This window comes from Anser anser (assembly GCF_964211835.1).
Source record: "Anser anser genome assembly, chromosome: Z".
Classification (NCBI taxonomy): Eukaryota; Metazoa; Chordata; class Aves; order Anseriformes; family Anatidae; genus Anser; species Anser anser.
In genome coordinates, this window is record NC_139723.1 from 73881862 (window position 1) to 73899443 (window position 17582).

At 39.5% G+C, this 17582-nt stretch overlaps 1 protein-coding gene across 5 annotated transcripts in view; it reads left to right on the forward strand.

Moving 5' to 3' along the window:
* Positions 1-17582, forward strand: part of FYB1 (FYN binding protein 1) — a 70289-nt gene that overhangs the window by 40268 nt on the left and 12439 nt on the right. For all 5 annotated transcript variants that reach the window (XM_083818431.1, XM_083818432.1, XM_083818434.1 and 2 more), the window contains exons 3-9: positions 7802-7982; positions 9662-9720; positions 10888-10907; positions 11681-11727; positions 13186-13303; positions 14884-15040; positions 16250-16382. In XM_083818431.1, coding sequence (XP_083674557.1) covers positions 7802-7982; positions 9662-9720; positions 10888-10907; positions 11681-11727; positions 13186-13303; positions 14884-15040; positions 16250-16382 — 715 coding nt within the window. The remainder of the gene's footprint in view (positions 1-7801; positions 7983-9661; positions 9721-10887; positions 10908-11680; positions 11728-13185; positions 13304-14883; positions 15041-16249; positions 16383-17582) is intronic.

The window sequence follows — 17582 nt, forward strand, 5'->3', positions numbered from 1 at the left end:
TTCTAAATATCTAACCTCATATTTAGCCTCCAGAAGGCTCAGTCCTCCAAGCTTTCTTATAGCGTAGTGCTTCAGGTGAGGCCTGAAGGTTTTCTTTTTGGAGTAAGACAGCATGAATGTTTAATAACAACTGTTCAAATATCAACTTTAAATGTAGATTTTTCTGGTGTTGTTTATATTTCACCTGTTTGTCTCTACGTGCTCACATAGAATGGGATATATCATCTGCCAGGTATGTGGTCTGAGATTTAGTCATTTTGAGAATGTAAGAATAGGTGTTGTGCTATCTGAAAAAAAAAATACTGAAGTAGTCTGTGCATGTGCTCTGGAAACACAATTTACCAATTGAGATCAATGAGATGTTCTGCTTGAAAAAAAAGCACAAATTCTTCATCTGTTCTGATCATGTTGTTCACGATATATGAGCAAATATCAGCAAAGTTATCTTAAAATAGATGGAGATCTGTGCTAGGTATCCATTTTCCCCTTTTCCCTTCCTCCAGAATTCCCCTTTTGTGGAGGTGATTTCCATTATATAAAGCTGAAAAAGCACACTTACCATCTGATGGGAAGAAACTCAGGCGAGCTGAGGACAACAAAAGAAAAAAAAAAATTGTACCCAGGCATTCATTTAAGTTGGACCTGGACTCAGGGAGGGCAATAATCAAAACTGTTCTGTGGTCTTTGTTTTCAGGGCATGAGCAGTGTCTCCAGTAATCTTAGTGTCTCCACTGTTAGAGCATATCTGACAACATCACATCAAAAACACTGAGCTCCAGTAACGTTGCAAGTGTACCTGTTTACTCTGAGCAGCTCCAAAGTAGCATAATTTTGAAACCTGAAATAATGGCTTGTATCTAAATGAATATGCAAGTTAGGGAAGCAGAGCAAAGAACAGCTCTCTGCAGATTATGAATAAAGTAGGAAGTGGGTGATCAGCTGCTGCAAATGTTGCAGGTTCTTAGTAAATTCTCTGTAAGACCCAGAAAGCTTCCCAGATCTTGCATGTAGAAATGGTGACGTGTTTTGCAGTAAAATTGAAAAACAATATTGCACTTCCAAAACAGATCAAAAGCATTTTGTTTTATAAAATAAATGTTTCATTCAAAATGCAAAACTTTTGATCAGCAGTATAACTGCTTGAAAAATCCTGAAGTCCTTTTTCATTTAAGAAAAAAATAATCATTAAATTGAGTGATGTAGAATTCCAGGCATTTTTCTTGCAGAATGTATGGAGTCCCCTTGCAGTAGCTGGTATTGTCAGGTTTTCTTTACATTAATAAAGCCAGAGGAGGGTAACACCTCATCAGTAGCTCACCACATCAGGCGTCAAAGGGAACAAAGTCTTAACAAAGGATGTATTCTAGACTAGAGAAAGAGAAAGATGGTCTGTTTGTTAGGATATGAAGTGGAAAAAAAATACTCAGTTTTTTCCCCTGTATGTACAAGAAAATGCCTTGCTAGGAAAGGTATTTTCTTTAATATATATATTATTATATTTATGGTGAAGTAGGTGCTATGAGAGTGAACTTGAAATGGAAGTTAGTGTGGTGTACATGTACAGTTTCAGTTTTGTTTCATATGCAATCTTCAACTAGAAATGTCTGGATTGAGGCAATAGATGGCCTTGATACTACATCCTGATACCTTCAGTATAATTCAGAGTTAAGTCCTTCCAGTTAAGATTACAAAAGCTACCTGGACATCATCCTGGGCAACCTGCCTTAGGTGTCCCTGCTTGAGTCCCTTCCAACCTCAGCCATTCTGTGATTCTGTGAAGATGACTGTGTAGAAAATGGAGGCTGGGCTAATGCATCTGAAAGAGATTGCATTGCTGAGGAAATACGCTTCAACTGTTCTCAGCTAACTGGAATTTCTTAAGCATTAATGACTTTGGGAACAGGTATACATTACTGCTATGGTCTAGCCAAAGTGTAAGAAAAATATGAATAGCTGAAGCCAGGTCATCACCTGCCAGGTTGGGATAGCTTCCTACTCTGTGGGTGATGATCAGAACTATTATTTCTCATTGTTGCCAATTAATAACTTAGTGCCAAGGAATCACATACTATTGTAATACAGAATTTATCAGCAATTTATGCCTTCAACCAATAGGTGTTGAACTGCAGGTGTGAGTGATTAAACATGTGTTTTGTTGTTGTTGTTTGACTGCTTCTGTTCTGGTCAGTTTGATAGTTAGATACTGTTCTTCATCTGTGTGCCAATCTCTCATCCAAGAAATGTGACATCCTGGTATTTAGGGAGACAATAAATAAAGACATATCAGTTCAGCTTTGTCAGCACTGGAGCCTATATCATCATTGTACATGAGTACAATTTATCTTATGAATCTGAAAAGGAGTGGGGAGAACTGGTCCTTGCTGAATTACTGATTCCCATCAGATTTCTGTCCCACCTCCGAGCTGCTTGTTGCATGCATGGTAAGGACTCCAGGCACTGCTGGAATTTCCCTCCAGGTTCTGCTACTCATTTCTGGTATTGGTACCTCAAGACTGAGTAAGGCAGTATTTCAGAACAGTTACAGAATGTTTTTAACAAGGTGAGAGTGGATATGTTTTTTTAATCCTACCTTGAAGCCTGTATGTGTCCACATAGAGTTCATCTGTTCCAAATGGTTGGGTTTATTTGTTTGTTTGTTTGCCTGTTTGTTTGTCTCTTTGTTTGGCTAGTTTCTCTTTGAGTTCACACAGGAAAAGTGTGGAAATTACTGAGACCTGCTATAATTCAGTTTGTTTTCTGCGGTTGTCGAACACAGAATATCTGGGCACAAAGGGAAGATGGGTTCTTTCTCTAGATGTTGTGTTAGCTACTGAAGATAAATCAGTGTTTCTCACAAGCCAGGAATAGGAAAGGTCAAAGTCACAAGTTTTACATCAAGACAAATTCAGTGTCCTGAACTTCCTGATGAACAAACACTCTGCAGGAACGCAGGTGACCTCTGGGTTGCTACATGTATAGAAGTTGTTTGTGAAGGCCCCCCAGGAACACAGAAGAACTGCTTACAATGTTTTGTGCACAGTCCTGGTGTGAGTGCTAAAGCTCTAAGGACGATTAAAGAAAGTTAGTATCACGATTAGCAGAAATATCTGTTACTTTTTATGGACAGTTTGTATGGCAGGTTTCTCTTAGTTGCTTCACAGCTGCACAGATTTTGAGGAACTCTTTCCTTTTCATCCATTCTTTCAGTTCTTTGTTAAAAGGTTTGGTTTCTCCACCTGTTTCTTCAGTGCCAAATAGCATGTGAAAAAAACTGAGAGACCCAAGAAAAGAGAAGAGGCTATTTGGAAACTGAAGTGGTAGTGGCGAAAGCTACCTTGCAGTGATGGTCTGTCACCCTGTTTCTGGTGGTGAGAGTGCTTTGTGTACATGTAAAGCCAGAATGTAGTTTCGATTTGTTTTCTCATTCTGAGTGTCCAGAGCTGACTTCAGTTCCACTACCAGCACAGAACCTTCCCGGGAACTCAGAGTAGCAAGCCTACAAGACACAAGAAGCGGGAACTGGGATCAAAATGAAATTCTCAATTAAAACAAGAAACAAAACGCTACTGAAACACCATGATAGCTGTGTCTCTGTGATCCTGATTGTAACAGCCTTTTCATACTGAATGTTGCCTTCCTATCTAACTCACCCCGTTATTTTCAATATTAGAATTAAAACATTTTACACCCACAGCAGTCTCAGTGTAAGTGATGGTAATTACACCTCTAAAGGCAGGCAAGAGTCAGTTCCATAGTTAGAGAAAAAAAAAAAAGAAAGAAAAAAAGAAAAAGAAAAAAAAAAGGACAGAAAAAATTTCCATTATCATGATGATCATTCAGTTATTGCTAGATTCTAGCAATGTACATAGATAAAAAGGGACAGGTTGTTCAGCCTTTATACTTACAAATAAGGACTTAATCTGAAATACATCTGTTGTCCTTTCCTGGCTCTGTTTCCTATTGTTTGGATTTGGCTTTTAAGAGACAACAGATGAGAGAAGTATTATGCACAGGGACTTGGGCAGAATTTTTGGTTTAGTCCTACAACCTAATCACAATGAAGTAATACTATATGATGATATAATGCATGCATGCTATCATGCACGCGATTTTTGTGCACATGTGCAACACTGTATTGTGGCAACACAAATATATCCATGGAAAAGCTGATACGGGATTCACTATTAAAACACAAAAATTTGAGAGTACAATTAACACCAGTTAACATGGCTTTTATGAAAATATAAAAGCCTTTTATTTCTGCATTCATTCCTTGGTTAGAATCTGAATCTGCTTGAAAGAATTCTACTGCAAATAAATGCTTAGATTGTCAGTGCTATTCATCTTTATCAGGGAATTTGGAGCATTAAGAGATTATAGCTGATAAAGACTGTATGAATAAAGACTCTGAAGAGTTATATAAGAACATGCACTCCTCAGAGATCAGATACAAGGAGGACATGTTCATTTGTAATCTTGGCTTAATTAAACAGTGTTTGACTTTATGCAAATGCAAATTCACGTAGAATAAAGAAACGGAAACCATACCTGCAAACTGTGGTAGTGTAATGCCTTGGAAAAAAAATCAAAACATCGGAGAGGATAAACATCTTTACTGTTAAGTAAGGAAAATGTTGTGGCAGAAAGATCTAATGCACAATGATTTTGAGACTGTAACCCTAATTTTTTGGAGTTTTACCTTTAAGAAGTCTTCATACAGTCATATAGTTTGGGAAAAAAAGCTTTTGCTAATGGTCCTTAGTTTGATATTCATCTGTTTGCACTTCCAAAACAAGAACATTAGAAAGTGCTTCCTTAAAGTTGCTGGCCTTTAAGCACATTTCTTCTTGCCTTCTGCACCATGGAAATCGGGAGATGAAAAACAAAACAAAACAAAAAAAAGCTTTCATCTTTGCCCAAGACTTAGGTTTTGTTGTTATTGTTGTTTTGATTTCCCTCAGTCTTATCATCTTTGACAAAACAACCTCAATTTTTTCAATGTCTCCTGGAATTTGTGTTTTCTGAACCTCTAACTGTTCTCTGTACCTCTAACCATTCTCTCTGTTCTTTGGGTTCTCTCTGGTTGGCACACATTATTGCTGCTATAAGCCTCCTCAATACTAAGTGAAAGGATTATTTCATATAATTTTGGGGCTAGCTTTTTAAATAAAATTATACTTTTGTCTTTAAAGTTTTATGATCTCACATATTTTAATCTCATCATCTCTTAAATATTAATGGACTGATTCTGGGCTATGACCATTTCTTTAAAAATACCAATGGATTCACCTGTGTAATCAGCATTATTGGGACTTTTAGTATTTTGTTGTTTAAGTAATGGTGGAACTTAACTAATTTCAAAATCACTGTCATTGGCCTGTATATTGATGAGTTGCTCCAAGGAGCCATGAAGCCCGTTTATCCATGAACTTTTGAGTTCCTTGTTAGTAAGCAGAAAAATGTCAAGGCTTGGTATTTTCCATCTAATTTCTGTGTGACATGCAAGAGGACCTTCTAAGCTATTGATTCCCCTTCTCCTCTGTACCCCAAGGATCCCTTCTTTAGTTTCTTCATGTCCAGGTTGACCCACTCAGTGCATGTTACATTTATCTATCTTCCTTATATTTATGCACAGGGTTCAGACTGCTTTCTTGTTCTCTTTTATGCTGCCTGGATACTGGCCTAAGAAGCACAGCAAGCACATAAAGTTAAATGTCAAGAGCTTTCAATAACTGGAGGATAGCAGATAGCTGCTTTCTTAGGTCTTGCAAGCGTGATATGTTGACCAAGGACCTTCCTGTAGTAGGGAGAACTACCATGGTAGTAGTCAAACACTGGAGCTGGTTGCCCAAAAAGGCTATGGTAACTCCAGCTTTGGAAACAGAAAACTCAGGTGGCCAGGGCCCTGAGATCCTTAAGCTAGTGACCCTGCTTAGAACATGAACTTGGGCTAAGTGGCCTCTAATGGTCCCTCCCTGCCCAGGTTGTTCAAGGATTCTGTGATTTTTGCAAGTGTATTCTGACTATAGTGTAGTTACATGGGGACAAGGAGAGGCTGGAAAAAATCAATGGAATAGAAATTATTTGAAAATTTTTGACATAAAAAAAACACATTTATATTAGGAGGCTTCTAAAATCAGAGTAGCTAGAGTCTGGGAGGTTATCAGGAAGTACTATTCATACAGGCTATCCCAGCTCCAAGCAGCAATGTCTGCCATCACTGGAGACAGAGTACAAGACCAGTTCAGTTTGTTCTGGTATTCTGTGCCTAAAAAGAAAGAAAACCAAACTAGCATAGCAACTTCGTTACCACATTCATGTCTCCTAAGTAATTTAAGGACGTAAGAATAACTCTTGCTCCTATATTCTGCTTCCAACAGTGATCTGAAGTGGAGAAATGGGGCACAAACTATTTATTTGTCCTGTGATTTATTGTTTAGCAGAATAGGCTTCACACTCCTCATTGTGTCTCATTATATTGTTAAAATAGCAACAACAACATCATCCTGAAAGGGGCAGGTAATGGGATTCTTATTATTTTATTATTATTATTATTATTTGTACTTGCTTGCATCACGGATAAATTAAAGATTCTGTTTATAAAAGTTATAAAAAGAGAATCTGCGCAAGAAGTTGTAGCATTGAAAATCAGACAAGCAAACAGCTAAAGAAAGCTCTTTTAATAGTCTTACTAACTTTCAGTCTGGGTAAGCATTACTAAATATTTTTAGTTCAGTGTTTGAGACACTTTTTTTTCCAATGCTTTGAAGATTTTTTTCTTGACAAGATTTTGATCTTCAGTACGCAGGTGTGAACTTGAAAAAAACTCCAGAAGACAGTGGGGTTCTTTTTGATTCTTATTGGTTTAACTGAACTGTGAATTTGCTTTTTTCTTCTGCTCTCCTCTTCCTTAGACTTTGTTGTACTTTGTTCCGTACAGATGGGGACAATCCCTTTTGGGTAGCTTAACGATAGTTGAAACACAATTCTAGGCTTGACAACATGGCATCCGGGCAGTGATTTCATTTGATTGTGTGTGAATAACTTCTCTGAATGTGAACTTTCAAAGCCATAGTTACCATGGTTTTGGTTGTGGCTTGTACATGGGGCATGAATTCTGTGCAGCACACACGCACGCCAGCCTACTCGTGTAATTATGGCTGCTGTGTTTCTGGTGCACTGCATCATCTTGTTTCTAAGACTGCACCTGTTTGTTGAGGGTGTAGCTTCTCAGATTGCCACTTTTCTAATATGGGCTTGCTAGTGTAGAATATTAAGTCCAGACTATTACAACTTACATTACAAATCTATTTGCAGTTGTAGAGATAGCTGTACAGCTTTTAATCAATGCCAAAATGTCTTTTGCTTTCTCATGCCCTCCCTTTAAACTTTGTCTCTGAGCAAGAACTCCAGTGAGACTGCACTGCTCATGTGACACTTTGCAGCTGATCTCTGCAAGAAAATTGTAGAACTGAATGATAATGTGAAAGCACAAGAACTTATACACTGGATGAACTTTTTTCTTTTTTTTTTTTTAGTCTCATTTGTGTGTTTTTAAAGACATTTTCAAGGCCTACTGTAGGCAGTAAATTCTTCTAGGCAGATCCTCTCTCCTGTGGTACAAGAAGGCACCAAGTATATCTAAGAAAGAGGTTCACAAAATATATTTGCTTTAGACAGTGTGCAATAGTGATATTTTATCCTAATACTTCATGTAAACAGTGAGGTTTTTATTTTCTTTCCATCTTGAGCTATTTGCTTGATTAGTTATTCTGTCCTGTTTTTGTTGTTATTTTTTCAGGCCCTAAAAATGAAGGTTTTAAACAGCCAGCGCTCTCCTCAGCAGCAGTCTCACCACCTGCACCTCCACCATACTCTGCCATGCAGCTGCCACCTCCTCCACCAGCCCTTCACCCATCCCTGCAGGCCCCAGCAGCTCCCAGCCTGCCTCCCAGGAACATCAAGCCCAGCTCTGAAACAACGTAAGTGAACATAAAACATGAGATCTTTCATTTTCTCTCATTTTTCCACCTGTTACTGTGCTCATGCTGTAACCTGTGAAGACCATCTCGCAGATCTCTGGGTGCACTGAGCTTCCGTGCTGCTATGCTTGTCCTGCCCTTTCCCTGGTCTGTTTGGATATGTTTTTATTAGCTTGGATTATTTAGTCATTTCACTAAATAGTCTTATCTGTAGGAACACTTTTTCTGCCCTGTTGGTGAGGGGGTAAGGGATGGAGCAGACATATACCTGGCTGGGTTTTATACTCGAAAGAGGTATAAAAAGATTTCTTACTTTTGCAGATAATCGTTTGTATCAATAGCTGAACCTTTCCCCTGCATTTTTCTTGTGGGGAAGGAGTCAGGAGGGTCAGGCCTTCCAGCCGATACCCTGCTTTGCAGCCTTGCAAGCCTGAGGAACTGAGCTCAGCGCTGGTTGCGAAACCGCACCACGGGATGCGGCGTGGCCTGCTGTGACAATATTAGAAGCCACTGTCACACACCGGGCTCCTTTTCTCTGCCCTTCTCCGAAAAACCTCGTGCACATCGGGAACCCTCCAGCGGCGGAGGGCTGCAAGCGCTTCGGTCTAGCGTGAAAACTGGCCGGAAACAAGCTGAAGATAAATACCGAGCCTCTCTCCAGCCAGCAACCGGAGGACAAGGAGAATATACCGCGGCGGGCAGGGGCGAGGTGCCGCCCGACAGGCGACGTGCGCCAGGCGACACCCGAGCATCCCAGCCGCGCTCGCCGCCCCCTCTAGCGGCCGCGGCTCCCCGGCAGCAGCCCCCGGCCTGATGCTCGCCCCTTCCTGTCCGTGCCCCCATCCCACCTCACAGCACCCCTCCGGCGAGGGTAGGTGGCCCGAGGCTTCCTTCAACCGCTACACAGCCTTCGGAAGTGAGAGGTCCCTGAAAATTGCCGGCCGCAGTTAAAGGTCCCTAAACTGCCAGCTGTATCTTCAGCTTCTTCCTTCTCCGGGTTTTTTAATCCAGCACCAGAACCCTTTCACCCGGCCTAACCTTATGCTGCCATTATGGAGCACTGGAAAAGGCTGCCCAGACAGGTCGTTGAGTCTTCTTCTCTGGAGATATTCATGGCCCGCCTGGACGCCTACCTGGGCAACCTGCTCTAGGGAACCTGCTTTGGAGGGGGGTTGAACCTGGTGATCTCTTGAGGTCTCTTCCAACCCCTACAACTCTGTGACTCTGTTTCTGTTGCCCCTTGTATAGATTTTAAGCCATACAAGTCAAGGAGCACATCTTAGCGCTATGTTTAGCGTTGTACAAAAGTCTGATGTTCCTCTTGTGCACTGTGCAAGGAGCCTGAACCTGCGAAGATGGTTAAAAAACCCAAGTCTTTCCAGTCGGTAGGCCCATCTGCCCATTATATATTTCATACCCCACTCATCACCAGCGTGTCTGAGTGCCTTTGGCTCTTTTCTCCCTTTACACTCATGATCAAGGTGTCTCCACCTGAAAAACCTACTCACAGTCAGGAAGAGACATTCACGGGTACTTAAGGAGCACACAGGGCTCAACAGAGCACCCAACCATTCTATAAAATAACTGGGAAAAAAAAAAGCACCGGAAAAATGGTAAATGAAAATGCAGTCATAAAACCATCTAGAGGTTTCACATGTTCCCTTTTTTCATACTTGCAGAAGTCCAGACAACGAAGAAAATTATGATGATGTGGAATTTGTTTCACAGAGTAAGATGGGTAAGTTCTGAAGCTGTAAGCATGTTGTATTTATAAGATAAGCAAAAGCATATTGTGTTCGTGAGTGAGTTGTGCAAATAATTATGCTGGTACTGCAGTTTTATGGGTTAAGAAGGTTGTCTCATAACACTAATTGCTTTATAATTAATATTACAGACTCTCAGGAACTGCTTTAAATATCTCCCTTCCTTTCTCCTGCACCCCCTGCCCCTTTCTTTTTGTTGTTGTAAATATACTGGGACTATAAATTACCAGATTTCAGAATCTGAACCAAAATGAATGCTGTTCTTTCGGAGCTGAAGTTGTGTGTTCTGGCAAAACAGGCACTGTTTTATATGTGATTAAAAAACTAATAATAACTTCCTGATTGTGCTTTTAGTGTGGCTTTGTGATCTGCCTTCAATAGGAGGCAGAGAGTCGCTATGTTGTACCAGGAGCTGCCAGAGGAGCAGATTGTGACACAAAGAATTTCAGTCTGCCTTCTGATCTCTCCTTGGGAGGCACTGGTCTGTGCCAGGCACAGTATGCATCGCTTAGCGTCCTGACCATCCCTCTGTACAACAATGTGGGCCGTGGAGCTGAAACTGTTCCTGAGCTCTTTGCTTACCTAATTTACCGGCAGAGGAAGCAGCAGATTTAGAGTGTTTTTTTCTGCAGACCAGGGCAGAGGCTCACTTAAAGAAAAGCCTTTGGCCACCTTATTCAACTGTGGAGTTGGTGCAAGCAAGTTCTTTGTGGTCTATCCAGACTGATTTGTTTTGTGTTTCTTTTGTTTGTTTGTTTGTTTTAACAATAATTTTCTTGTATCAGTAGGCATTTTTTGTAAACAAATAGCATAGGTAGGTTTATCGATGACCCTGATGAATAATTAAAACAAAATCTTCCCTTTCAAAAGTACATGGTGAAATGTGCTACATTATAGGAAACAAGTGAAGCGTTTGTACCAGGTATTTCTAGTTTACAGCATACTGTAAAAGCAACCTGGAAAAGCTCTGATTTTTCACTTTCATATCCTCATTGAATGCTAGAGCCTACATGTGTTTCTAGTTAGTACTAATAGTGTTGTTAGCAGTTTGTAAATAGTTAACATTATAATGAACTGGGTTTTGTACAGTAAATAAAAAAAAATAATATCCCTTTTTTTTTTCCTTTTTTTTTGTCATATAGGTCCTGGAAATACAGAGGTGGTAAGTGATAAACTTATCCTTTCCAGTACAAACTGACAAATTTAGTAAAATCAATTCAATACATTAGAAAAGTAATTGCAGAATGAATCCAACATGTTGACAATAATCCGTAGAAACACTTACTATGAAGGGCAGAAATAAAACCAGGTAAGCTGAGCAAACTGGAACTAATTATGAAAGCTGGCTAGGCACCAAAACTAGATTTCAAACACAAAACAAAACTATTTCTTCTGACATTTCATTTCATTTCACTGAGATTTTCCAGAAACAAGGGCCCTGTTCTATTCTAGTAATAAACCACGTGTTTCAATTAAGCACACGTTTGTGTTGGTCTTTAAGCACCTGGCTCTACTAGGACTAAAACAGTCTCTGAGACCTTAATCTGAATCCTATTTAGATCCCTAGCATTCCGGTTTAACTACTGCTAACCCTGGCGCCTTCATCATGGCAGTGCAATCATCAGTGCAGATAAAGACTTTCCAGGACTAACACTGCAATTAAAACATCCCCCTTTGGATTAAGCAACGTGCTAGTGTGACGGTAACAATCCAGGACTTTAAAACTGTGGTATTATAAAAGCAAGGATGAGGCAAGGAAGGAGAGAATTAATGGGTTTGAATAATGTAGTAATTTGATTTTGGAAGATTAAATGAATTTGTATTTACATCTTGCTGTAAATGTTTTTATACAATTTGTATGAAGTTTACATAGTCCATTTTCTTCATGCCTTTCCAAATGTATATAGGCTATTGAAAACTGAAATCTTCTTACAGGGCCAAGGAAGTGATGGAGAGATGTATGAAGACATAAATGAAATCAGGTAGAAATTTTAAACCCTGTAGCCTATTGTACCTTTATTACCAAAAGACTGCTAGCAAAAGTACCTCACCTGGCACAAAAGTGTGATTCCACTGCAGCCCCTGCCAAGCATCATTGTGTTCATTCATTTCACCTGGAGAAAATCAGGTTGTTCACAGATTATTTCCCACTTAGATCCGATATGCCCTGGGGTGGAAAAACTCCTGTAATAAAATCATGTGATTACTGTGATCTAGATAACAGAAGAGTCTGATTTCTGATCTAAGGAACATGTGTGAATCATTGTTTGGAATTACAGCCTAGGAGCAAAAGTAAGTTAAGCCCCTAGATACTATGATCACAGACAGATTCTTTTGTTGTGATTGCTTTTCTTGCTTTCTACATAAATGTACCTAGAACTCCTCTAAGCTACCAGATGTACAGGTCTCATGGTTCACGTACCCTGGCATATCTGCAGAGCCAAAATAAGAGTTCTGCTGTCTCTTACCCTTTAGCCCCTCACTTAATGGAGTCTCTCACCCCACTAATATCTGAAGTTATCGGATTCATTGTGTGACAAGATCCAAATAAATCCTCTAAACTGGAGTAAATGCTCTAAAATTCCTGCACCAGAATACCTTGTTTCGCAAGTAGAATGACTTTAAGCAGTAATTTATTGTTAAATTCCCATTCGCAGGTAATTTTAAAACTATATAATCAAAATAAGTGTTCCTCATTCAGACTGTATTTTTATTTATAGATTTTTATTTTTTTTTTTAATTTGATCATATCTGTTTAGCAAAAATACCAAAAAAGGAAGAGAAGAGAGCCTCACTCAATCGGTTCCATAGGGTCTGTAAAGAATAGCTCTTCGAGTAAAAATGCTGGCAGCAACCTACAAAGCTGTAGTTATAGTCCTAATTACTTCCCGTGGCCCACATCTCAGTACCATCCAGGATGCAAGTCATGACAGGTGATGTACCCTGGTGTATTGGGCACACTTACGGAGCAGTGCAGAAGACTGATTGCCATTTGCTGTAGACCACTGGAAAATCTTTCAGTTAGTTTTAAAAAAGGAGTCCAGTGGTAACTCAGGCTTCAGGTCTGGCTTCATCAACCACCGATAGCCTGGGTAAGTATTTAGCAGCTGCAGACAGTGCCACAACACCGAGATTGCTACCTGTTTGCCAGCTTGCTTACCAAAATTAGCTCAGATGTGTTTGGACATGCACATGCAGAGCCAGTCTCCCTTTCTGGCATACTGTCCACTTGAAAACAGCTGCTTTAAATTATGTATGTAATATAAGAGAAAGGGCTGCTTCTCTGTCTGTTGCAGCCACATTTGGGTTTAAACATGTATCTTAGGTTTCACTGGGAGAAGCCATTTTCTATCAGATGTAGGTTTTAATTGACCTTCGATAAGAAAGCTCTAGTGAGATTTGCTTCACTGCTATAGTCAGTCTTGGCAATGCTCTTCTAGACCATCGAGAGAAAAAGAGAAGAAGTGGGACAAGGAAGAAAAGAAAAGAATGGACCAAGAGAAGAAAGAACAAAAGGAAAAAGAAAAGAAAGAGCAGGAAATAAGGAAGAAGTTCAAAGTAAGATTTTTGTTTTGTAATCTGGGCAAAGATGCGTAAGAAGTATTAGTTAGCATTGTTTAGTTCAAAATATGCTTTTCAGCTGTCTGCAGAACTATTTGTCATGCTAGGTAGGTCAAGCACCTGGATAAATCATGAGTAAATGTAAATATACCCTTTTATGTTTGGCAGTACAGAGACTGAAGTCAGTACTAGGAACAAGGACATTTTTTCAGTGCTTATATAATTTTTGCTAAAAATCCCTTCTCATGTTCTTTTTATTAAAAAAAAATATATATACTTTTCTGTTTAAAGCACATTTCCTTCACTAAAATTCCATTAAAAACCCTTTACAAAAGTGTGAATTGGGATAAATATACTTCATATTGTATACAACCATATCCAGCCCTTAAGAGATTTCAACATTAAATTGCAACACATTGCCCTTGCCCTGGTCTCCAGCCCAAGGGGACTTCCAGACTAAATAGGGAGGAATGGAATAGGATACATTTGTAGGGGAGCTATAGTCATTGTAAAAGCACAGGTGCTAAATAATGTGACAGTTGTTTCTCCTTTATATCATTTTTATATAACTGGTGGTCAACGTGCTCCTGCAGTTTGTAAAACTGCTAGTCAGTCATTTTCTGCTAACTGATGCTTGTTCTTGACGTTCTTGTTGTTCTTCTTTCAGTTTTCTTGCATGTAGTGGGTGGCTTTGTTTTTCTCCCCATCTATTTTGCTCCATACACAGTAAAGCCATTGTGATTCTCCCATATCATGGCCTTGGGCTGCTGAGATGAAGAGCAAATATTAAAGGAAAATACTAATAGTTAATAGTGGTTTAGCCAGTGCTCATCAGGGGGTTGGCGCCATGTTGACTTTTCAGACCACTCCCCTAAGTGTACGCACTAGCACACTGGAAGCTTTTAGACTGCAGACTGCTCTCTTGTGGATGTTAAAGTGTTGTTATTCTTAAATGCAAACAAATGTGTTTAAATTATATTTTCTTTCTAGTTGACACCTATGTAGGGATGGATACTCTACAAGACTGCATATACATTAAAGCCACAGAAGTTAAAATCCAAAGAACTTTCTTCTTAATATGTACTAAAGATCTCAAGGAAAATCCTGAATTCTAACAAACAGGGCGATCATCTCTTTGGGGGTACTTTTAGAATCATTTCTAAAGCATAATTGTAAGCACAGAACATTATGTGAAAGACTTGTTTATCTTAATGAACATTTATTCATATGAGTAGTTCTACTGGAACTATGTGGGGCTGCCCATTGGAATCAAACACAAATCTGTTCTGTGAAGAATGGCTCTACAGATTAGCCTGTTGGTTTTAGTCTTCATATTTCTGTGTATCTGTCACTCCTTCAGCTACTTTATCACTATGCTGTTACTTTCTCTTTTCAAAGCCAGTTTAATAGTTGGGAAGTTGGGAACAGGAGTAAAGTCTCTTTTTCTAGAGTATTTAAATGTTAATGAAACGAGTTATACAACTATCATTATAGTTATATTATCTTTTGCCTGAATGTTTAGGAAAGAAATCCATTTTTCCACATCTGTGACTTCTTTTGCTGCTTCTTCTCTGCAGTTAACAGGACCCATCCAAGTCCTTCACCAGGCACGAGCTCGTGTTGACAGCAAGGGAGGGAAGAATGAGCTGACTGTCAAACAGGGGGATCAGATTGAAATCATTCGCCTCACAGACAATCCAGAGGGAAAGTGGCTGGGCAGGATAAAAGGATGTTGTAAGTTCTGCTCCCTCACTGTGTTTCTGAATGTTTTCACTATTAGACAGTGAACATGTGTGCGCTTGCAGCATTACAGCAAAGAGTAGCCTTAACAAGGCTTAGTCACTGGCCACCAAAGCAATTAATTACTGCAACTAATCCAGCTGTCCTTACCTGGCATGCAGGGCTCAGTTCATAGTTATTGTACAACATTATGTAACATCAACAGGCACTTGGATAAGTTAAGAACAATGAGAGGTAATTCCATGTTATCTTTTAAATTAACATCGGAATTTGGCCCTGTGGAAGTTATGAGGTTGGTTTTATCATAGCATTCTATTATAAATAAAATGGATGTGCATAAAATAAGGTCTTGTTTTAAGTGTTTTTGGGTTTATCACTGATTTGTAGATATTTTTTGTCTGAAATCTAAAATCTTTCTCTACTTTTATAAATGACCCCCATAGCAGTGAGTCTATGCTGATGATCTATCTCCTGGTTTATAGCAAAGATATTAAAAGAATGATACATAAAATCAACAAAAGTCACTAAAATCAGTAAAAGTTATTAAAAGCAATAGTTAAAATTCTGAGGAGACCAAAATGACAAGATCAGTAAGAGTTCGCACATGAATAACCGGACAATACCAGCTAAGCACTTTCTTTAATGTCTTCTAACATCCAGTACTATAGATATCTTCCATATGGGGAGAGGATGAGAGAGCTGGGACTGGCCAGCTGCTCTGCTGCAAAAGTGTCTCCTGAGCCAGTACACTCAGGAGTATAACCAGTTCTCTTTGGTGAAGTTCCAGGGACAAGGGGACAGTACAGATCCAGTGTGTCTACCAACTCAAAGTACAATCCATGCAAAAAAAAAAATGTCTCTCCCTCCTTATGTCCTGTCAGAATCTTTGTCCTTCCCTGCTCCTTGCAACCTGCACAGGAAGTTCCTCAGCTGTAGCTGAGAAGTAAATAAAGATGAAGTTAACTTGACACCAGCTGAAGAGGGCTTGGGTAGAGATCTAAGACGTCTGAGATTTGTACATATGTGGGCAGATAGAGACTCAAGCTGAGGTTGCTTCGCATGACACTTTTTTTTTTTTTTTTAAGTTTTCAAAGATAGTCCAATCAGTTCAATCACACTGATTTTGAACCTTCAGTTAAACTAATTCCTTTACTTCAGGCTTTAAAACTCTCTTTGCTTAATTACATGGTTTCATTCATTTAGATGGTTACATTAAGACAACCGTGGTGGAGATTGATTATGACTCTTTAAAAACAAAGCAAAAAACTGCTGTGAAACAACCAGAGAGTGACCAAGAAGTATATGATGATGTTGGAGAACAGGACAGTATTAGCAGGTATGTAAAAGGAACACATTTAAGGGAACCAATGAATCACCACAGTCAGCCTGGAAAGGGGAAGTTTTACAACAACAAAGTAGACTGTTGTGCCAAAAAAAAAAAAAAGTCACTTATATGAGAAACATGTAACTGAGCTATTCACTCTGAAGTAGTCAGAGGAACAAGAATGTATTCTGGAGTCTAGCATCTATAAGCACTCATCCTCAGGAAGAATCCATGTTATCCATACTATAGAAACACAACGCAAAAGAGAACAAAACACAAAACATGCAGGACTCACAAATCACCTGCAGGAAGTGCAAATCTCTCTCCTCCCTCTCTTTCCTTTTTTTTTTTTTTTTTTTGTCTCTCAAAGTCACATATTGCATTTTCTAATGTGTAAGAATAAAAGACTCCAGAAGCACTCACTGTGCTGGGAGACCCTTTCTCACCCTCACTGCTCTTAAACTATGAGCCTCACTACCTCTTTACCTCTGAAGATAAGGGATTTCTGGAAGAGTGACTGGAATGGCGCTTAGGAAGAGACAGTGGCTAATGTGGTTAGTCTTATCTATAAAAACAAACAAACAAAAACTATCAAACCCCCTGAGATGGATATGAGATATACTTTTGACTTCATCAGAGTCATAGGATGGGTTGGGTTGGAAGGGACATTTAAGGATCTCCAGTTCCAACCTCTCTGCCATGGACCCGGACATCTTCCACAAGATCAAGTTCCTCTACAGAACACCCTCCCATGCATTTGTGATGCAGTGCTACATTGCAGCCTCTCTACTTCAATGTACCATATTTTTAATGTCAAAGGAATCTGCAGCTAGGAAAGTGCCATCTGCAGCAGATATCAAATTTACTGGCAAGGGAATATACGCCTGATCTTGTGACAGGAGCTGAGGCTACCACATGACCCAACAAGAAGGTAGTGCCTTTGTTACCTGGCCTCACATAAAAGTCTGCCTCTGTCACATGATGCAAAAAAACAGTGCTCATTCCCCATCACATGTCCTTATGTGCAGACTCACATACACTGGGATTCACATAAGAGATCTACATACAGATATAGAGGATTTCGATGTTATGTTGCAACTCCCAGTCATTACACCTGGCTTTAGTGCTTCCCAGAACCTTAGCTCAGAGATCTGGCTGGAACACAGGGACCACAGCTGTCTTGCTGGGGGGTGCAGATGATCCTCAGCTGCT